This window comes from Microcebus murinus, chromosome 2, assembly GCF_040939455.1.
Source record: "Microcebus murinus isolate Inina chromosome 2, M.murinus_Inina_mat1.0, whole genome shotgun sequence".
Classification (NCBI taxonomy): domain Eukaryota; kingdom Metazoa; phylum Chordata; class Mammalia; order Primates; family Cheirogaleidae; genus Microcebus; species Microcebus murinus.
This window is the reverse complement of record NC_134105.1, coordinates 5,259,457-5,266,839: the sequence shown is the minus strand read 5'-3', so window position 1 is coordinate 5,266,839 and position 7,383 is coordinate 5,259,457. Positions and strand designations below refer to the sequence as shown.

Genomic DNA, 7,383 nt, shown 5'->3' with positions numbered 1-7,383 from the left:
CAAACTGCTTAGAGTCAAGCTCCAGTTTTTGCCATTTACACAGTGCCCTAATTGTGCTGTTTCCTTATGACACGAGGCACTCGGCAGCACATGGCGGCACACAGTAAGTGCTCAACAGGGGCTAGCGTTACGAAGTTCAAACAGCACCACTGGTAAGCTAGGTGCAGATTTCAGAGATGGAAGGAAACTGGCGGTGCAACTTCACAGTTGAGTGGATACCACAGTGAACATTTTAGATTGAGGCTTTGAGGAACAATTATGAGATCAGCAGAGGAATGGATGTCCCATGGCACCCAGAAATAAATGTTAAAGGAGCCCCCTTCATCATGTAGCAACTTCTGGGCTTCCAGAGCGAATAAGAAAGGCTGGGTAAGAAAGCTAAAGCCCTTCCACCACCCTTCGTGCTGACCTAGGGGCATGCTTTCTTCTGCTTTGTGGTTAGAGCCCCAAGATGGCAAAAAGAAAGAAAAAAAAAATTTTGACCCAAGGAGATTAACTGAAATCATCCCTCTGGCTCAACCTCTAGGGGAACCCACTCCTCTTATCTGAAAGGTTTGCCATTCACAGCGGTAAACAACAAAAGGCTCTCTATATGCTGCTGTATGTTCAGCTGAGTGAACATGCCAGTAGAGCACTTTTATTGCAGGTTCGTTTGTTGCATTAAAATTATACAATATAAGGAGTAAAGAGTACAGCACGTGAAAATCACCAGTACTAAACAAACAAAACACCAGTCTCGCACATTTCCTCTAAATTCACATTACAAAAAAGATGTATAAGGAATAAACAATGGCATATTTTCTTCCTCCTTAAAGGAAGTCACAAAACAATGCTATTATGCTGCGCCATCAGCAGCATCCTCCGTACTAGGACAAAAAGCCAAGCAGCTCGTCCTATGTACAAAGTTGCTGATCCGTAAACAGCATAATGATAGGATCATTGTACCACTACCAGGTCTCCCGGGAGCGTCCCCACATTCCTTACCCAGTGAGGTCCTGAGGTCAATATAGTCACAGCTGAGCAGGGCACGGGCACTGCTAAGTAGAAAGGCACTATATAGTATGCGAGAAGTTTCTAGTACTGGAACCTTTCTGCAATTCACACAACACTTCAGATGAACTAGGTAATTTCCCAGAAGAAATCAAAGTTCAATTTTGACAGCTTCATCTGCTCCTAGATCATTATCTTTCAGGGCTGCTTCAACCCTGAAACTCCAAAAACTTAAGGAGGCAAAAAACGACCCTCATCTCTGTGATTTGAGGTTCTAACCTTTCACTCATTCAGCAGATAGATACTGAAACCTACTGGGTGCCAGGCTTTGCACACCTCCCTTTCTTTGAGACTCGACCTGTGCTGGGATCTGCAGAACATACATTTGCTAACTTTAACATTTCCTTTTTCACACTGTAGATTCGTATCTGACTATATGATTGCACAGTTCTGACTATTCTTTTTTCTTCTTCGGAATTATAAACCCCTCACCAGGATTGGTGTAGGTATGAAATATAAATTGCAAAAAGGCAAATTATTCTATTTTCATTAGAAATTTAGCTTTGGTCCTATTTCTATTATAGAATGATTTTCACAAACCATAAAACTATTCTCTTCTATAGAAAATCATTTCTGGTCTTTTTGCTTTACCAATTGATATAACTTCCACAAAATTTTAATCAGTAGAAAACCATATAACAAGCTTGTGTTTTTAACATAAAGCTATGACTTTAATTATTATTTGAGAAGTTTTACTTTGATTAAACTTCATACAAAAGGACAAGAAGAGAGAAAGTGTAAGAAATCAGATGCTTTTTCTGCTTAAATTCATGAATGGCAGGTTCACAGTGGTTTGGAACAGAAATGACAGGACTCTTCACCAACTAGAGAGTTTCAGATTGAGATCATGGAGTTTTCTTCCCCAAGACATTCATCAGTGCCCAAAATTCCGGGCTGGAAGAACTACTGGGAGGCATTTCTCATGTTCTTAGGGCCTCCTTTCATCTTTTCATTATTAAGCTACCAATAAAGGCTAAGAACATTCATATTTATAAAATCCTTGAATGCAACCCCTCATTTTCTATGATTCACCCATTTCAAGGTAGTGTGACGTCATCTCTGAAGTCATTCCTGAAGATAAGAAGATGGCAGATGGCCAGGGCTAGAACATGGTCCATAACAAGGCTGTGTTAAGAGAATGTGTATAACATAAAGCGGTGGCTCTCTGCCTCTGATGGGCATCAGAAACACTTGTGTACCTTTCTTAACATCGGAGGGCTTAGACCCCACTCCAAAGGTGGAGCTCTAGGCAAGTATCTCTTGCCAAAGCTCACCTGGCCACTCTGGCATGCGACACAGAGAACTGACTGGTGCAATGTTTCTGCCAGGCATACTCAAGATCCTTATTTTGAGCAGCTGGAGATGACTGATCAATGGTGCTTTTTACAAGGTCACCATTTTAATTCCTTCCTTCGTTTACCCTTGGTGCAGATTACCCAGCAACAAGCATGCATATAATATCAGTTCCCTTCATAATTAAGATTAGGATTTTTTTTTTTCTGTTGCCCAGGCTAAAAGTGCAGTTTTGTCATCATAGCTCACTGCAACCTCCAATTCCTGGGCTCAAACAATTCTCCTGCCTCAGCCTCCCAAGCAGCTGGGACTACAGGTGCACACCACCACACCCAGCTAAGGTAGACACAGGGTTTTGCTATGTTGCTCAGGTTGGTCTCAAACTCCTGGGCTCAAGTGATCCTTCAGCTTCAGCTTCCCAAATTGCTGGGATTACAGGCATGTTGACTCATGCCTGGCCAAACTTAGGATTTTAAATGGACTTATGCTTTTCATATTTGGCTTCCTTTATATGGTAGAGTCAAGATTTTTTTTTTTTTTTTTACTTCTTATTTATAGCTAGTTTCATTGAAAATTCTTCTGGTTTTAGTGTGCTGCTAATCTCTTCTTTTAACGATAAATGGATTTGTACATTCTTTAAAAAAAAAAAGATCCTACTGAAAACATTCATCTTAGCAACTTCTGATAGAAAAAAACCCCGATTTTAATTTACCACTGATTTTTGCCAAAGTTTTAAGCTTTAGTTTATGAAACAGGATCACAATTCCTTTTCCCAATTACTAATACCCAGATTGTTTCAAATCCCCCAAAGGGGAAGTCCAAAATTTCCACTATAGAATCCCTATGCCTTAGCTTTTGCAGTATTTCTCTGCAAAGGAGCTAGGATGACCTCAACATTCCTGTCTTCACTCTCGGAGCTATACAAATCATGCTTTTTGATATACTCCTGGACAAGGTCTGGTACTAAGTAGCGAATGCTCTGGCCCCTTCTGAGGGCTCTCCGGATCTTTGTGGACGAGATGTCATTGGTGATCCATTCGTTCACCAGGTGGATGTTGCTCCGGTGTTTCCACAGCACATCAGATTCGTAGATGAACTTCTGAGCGTCACTTCCGGCCCGAGTGATACAGATGAGCCCGTAGTCTGCGACAATCTGGGCGATATCCTCACTCTTCCACAAATTGGGAACCCCAAAGGACTCTAATAAATCTGCCCCACACAGCAACTTTACCTTTGCCACACCTGAGAAGAAGAATAAAACAGAGCTTCAGGGTTTGCTTTTCTTTTCTTTCTTTCTTTCTTTCTTTTGAGACAGAGTCTCACTCTGTTGCCTGGGCTAGCTAGAGTGCCATGGCATCAGCCTAGCTCACAGCAACCTCAAACTCCTGGGCTCAAGCGATCCTCCTGCCTCAGCCTCCCGAGTAGCTAGGACTACAGGCATGCGCCACCATGCCTGGCTAATTTTTTCTATACATGTTTTTAGTTGTCTGGCTAATTTCTTTCTACTTTTAGTAGAGATGGGGTCTCGCTCTTGCTGAGGCTGGTCTCAAACTCCTGACCTTGAGCAATCCTCCCACCTGGGCCTCCCAGAGTGAGTGCTAGGATTTCAGGCATGAGCCACCACACCCGGCCAGAGTTTACTTTTCTAATAACCCCCTGCATCGAAATCAACATGCCTTTGTTTTTTCTGGGAATGAGGGTTTATAGTTTTTATCAGATTCAGATTTCCAAAAGAGATCCAGGACACCTCAAAAGTTAAAGGCTACTGTAGGAGATATGAGCTCAGGGTGCCTTCTACTCTTCCTTCTTCACAAAACTAACAAAAGGGGCATCCCCAGGCACCCACATGTATGGAATACACAATGAAAATACAAAGGGGGTTTGTTCAGCTCTAGAAACTTTTAAATTCCAGTCTGAGAGTCCTGATAAAGACACTTACCTTTTGTTTGGGGATCTAGGGATTTCTTTGGACTGGAATCTTGTCTTTGTTCAGCCCACTTCCTCTTCCGCCCAGGCCTTTCTAGCATAGGTGAGTTCTGCTGCTGGTCACAGTTACTAGCCTCCAGCTTCTCTTGATGGTGCCTATAAAATGACAAGACAACAGAACTTCTCTTTCGTCAATGCTTCACTAAAATATCACTAACAAGACTTAATGTTCTATAAATAGAAAGAAATTAATTGGCCAACTAATATATATATAGAAAAAATTAGCCGGGCATGGTGGCGCATGCCTGTAGTCCCAGCTACTCGGGAGGCTGAGGCAGGAGGATCGCTTGGGCCCAGGAGTTTGAGGTTGCTGTGAGCTAGGCTGACGCCACGGCACTCACTCTAGCCTGGGCAACAAAGCAAGACTCTGTCTCAAAAAAAAAAAAAAAAGACTTAATGTTATTTTTTACATGCCACACACTACACTAAATCCTTCACATGGGTTATCTGATTAAACTTCACCACACCCCGTATCATAAATGCAGAGTCACCGGAACACAAGAAGTGGTTAATATTTTTTTTTCCTTTATTGAGACAGGGTCTCACTCTGTTGTCCTGGCTAGAGTGCAAGTGGCATCATCATGGCTCACTGCAGCCTCAAACTCCTAGGCTCAAATGATCCTCCTGTCTTAGTATCTCAAGTAGCTGGGAATAGAGGTGCGTACCACCACGCCCGACTAATTTTTCCATTTATTTTAGAGATGGGGGTCTCACTATGTTGCTTAGGTTGGTCTCGAACTCCTGGCCTCAAGTGATCCTCCCACCTCAGCCTCCCAAAGTGCTAGGATTACAGGCATGAGCCACCACATCTGGTGGCATTCCATAACAATTTAACTGACTGAATGTTTTAGTTATTACAAAGTAACTGTACTGTTGCCACTTTTACATCAGAATTGTTTATTACCCTCATTGAGAGAGGAGGACAGTGACTAATGTGCCCAAGGTCAGTTAGCTTACAAGCCGCAGAGCCAGGACTACAGGTATGCACCACCGTGCCCAGCTAATTTTTTTCTATTTTTAGTTGTTTGGCTAATTTCTTTCTATTTATAGTAGAGATGGGGTCTCACTCTTGCTCAGGCTGGTCTTGAACTTCTGAGCTCAAGCAATCCTCCTGCCTTGGCCTCCCAAAGTGCCAGGATTATAGGCGTGAGCCACTGTGTCTGGCCTACTCTGGTTTCTGAACCCTTAACTGGAACTGTTTTGAAGGTATGAGCACAGAGATTGGCGATTGCCCCCATGCTGTCAGGCCTGTCCATGCTCAAGCAACACTTGATGCTTCTCTTCCTTAAATTACCTGCCTCTCTCTTTTATACCTAGAAGACTGATGACAGTAACATCCTTTTACAAGTCTGCCTATCTCATTTGGGGCCCAGACAGGCTTCCTTTATTTTCTAATAGATACCGCACAGCAACAAGCATGCAAACATCTCAGAACATGATGAAAGACGCAACGGCTAAGGAATACCTATCCTCTGTTGGTGTGCTCTGCACCTTCCATGGAAATGACACAGCTTCCGCCTTTCCAACTCCAGTGACAATTTTACAAATCTGTATGTTTACAGATGTAGGCAGTATTGACACATGGCAAAAAGACAAGAAAGCTTCCCACCCATTTCCACAGAACCCACAAAGCTGGTTTCACCATAAATACCTTAGCACCTTAACAGTCTCCACCCACTCCTTCTGAAGACTTTCCCAGGTGTCCACTTCCACCCATTTTGAATTCTTAGTGGCCAGTTCTGCCATGATGACTCGGTGATGGGCAGGGATGAGCTCTTTCTTATTATACGCATCACCAACAGGAGAAATTATGCCTTTGATAACTTTGTACTTTCCTGGATAAAGAGATTTGATATTAGATTTAATGCACAGCGAATATTATGATTAATATTGGTTTATAATCACAGATTCTTTTTTGTAAAGAGGAATTTAGGTTAATTAATTGATTGATCTACTGATTCATTGTGGTAAAACATACATAACATAAAATTTACCTTTTTAACCATTTAAGGGTACAACTTTGTGATATTAAGTACATGTACAAGTACAATGTAAGTACAACCATCAATAACATCCATTTCGAAAACTTTCTCACCTTCCCCATCTGAAACTTTACTCATTAAACACTAACTCCTCATCCCTCTGCACAGTTTAAATTTTGATTGCTACTGCCACCAAATTACTTTGTAAGAAACCTTAATCAATTTGTATTGTCAACCTAGAGTGTATGTACGCAAGAGCCCATTTCTCTCGAACTTCTGATACTTCTAAGTTTTAAAAGTTTTGTCAATGTGATGGGCAATATATATATCATTTCTGATGTTATTTAAAATTTTTTTTAATTTATCTTTTAAAATAATGTAATATTTAAATAAATATTTCCTAGGCTAGAGTGCAGTGGTGAAATCATAGTTCACTGCAGCCTTAAACTCCTAGCCTTAAGCAATCCTCCTACCTTGGCCTCCCAAAGTGCTGGGATTACAGGTGCATGCCACCATGCCCAGCTAATTTTTAAATATATCTTATAGAGATAAGAAGGCTTATCTAATTTTTAAATATATCTTATATCTTATAGATACAGAAATATATCTTATAGAGATACATCTTATAGAGATCTTGAATTCCTGGTCTCAAGTGATCTTCCTGTCTCTGCCTCCTAAACTGCTGGGATTACGGGGATTAGCCACTGCACCCAGCCCCCTATTTTATACACATATTTACTCTGTAACAACATATTTAGTCTTTTATAATGAACATATGAGGGCTGTCTGGAAAATATCAAGCCATTGCATCCATGTATCCATTGTATCCAGGGCTGGATACTTTCCCGATGGCTCTCATGCACACAGTGACCATGAAGTCTGGAAACAGGGGCATATACATAATAAGTGGTTTATTAATACTGTATTACAGTATATGTAAAATGATATTATACATACTTTATGGCCACCCTTCATTCATATATATATATATTTTTTTTTTTTGAGACAGAGTCTCACTTTATTGCCCAGGCTAGAGTGAGTGCCGTGGAGTCAGTCTAGCTCACAGCAACCT

The 7,383-nt window shown here is 41.3% G+C and overlaps 1 protein-coding gene across 1 annotated transcript in view; it reads right to left on the bottom strand.

Moving 5' to 3' along the window:
- Positions 1–601: 601 nt before the first annotated feature.
- Positions 602–7,383, bottom strand: part of NMNAT1 (nicotinamide nucleotide adenylyltransferase 1) — a 28,966-nt gene continuing 22,184 nt past the window's right edge. Inside the window, exons 4-6 of the mRNA XM_075993892.1 lie at positions 5,981–6,164; positions 4,283–4,425; positions 602–3,585 (exon numbers count right to left, since the gene is read on the bottom strand). Coding sequence (XP_075850007.1) covers positions 3,185–3,585; positions 4,283–4,425; positions 5,981–6,164 — 728 coding nt within the window. The 3' untranslated portion in view covers positions 602–3,184. The remainder of the gene's footprint in view (positions 3,586–4,282; positions 4,426–5,980; positions 6,165–7,383) is intronic.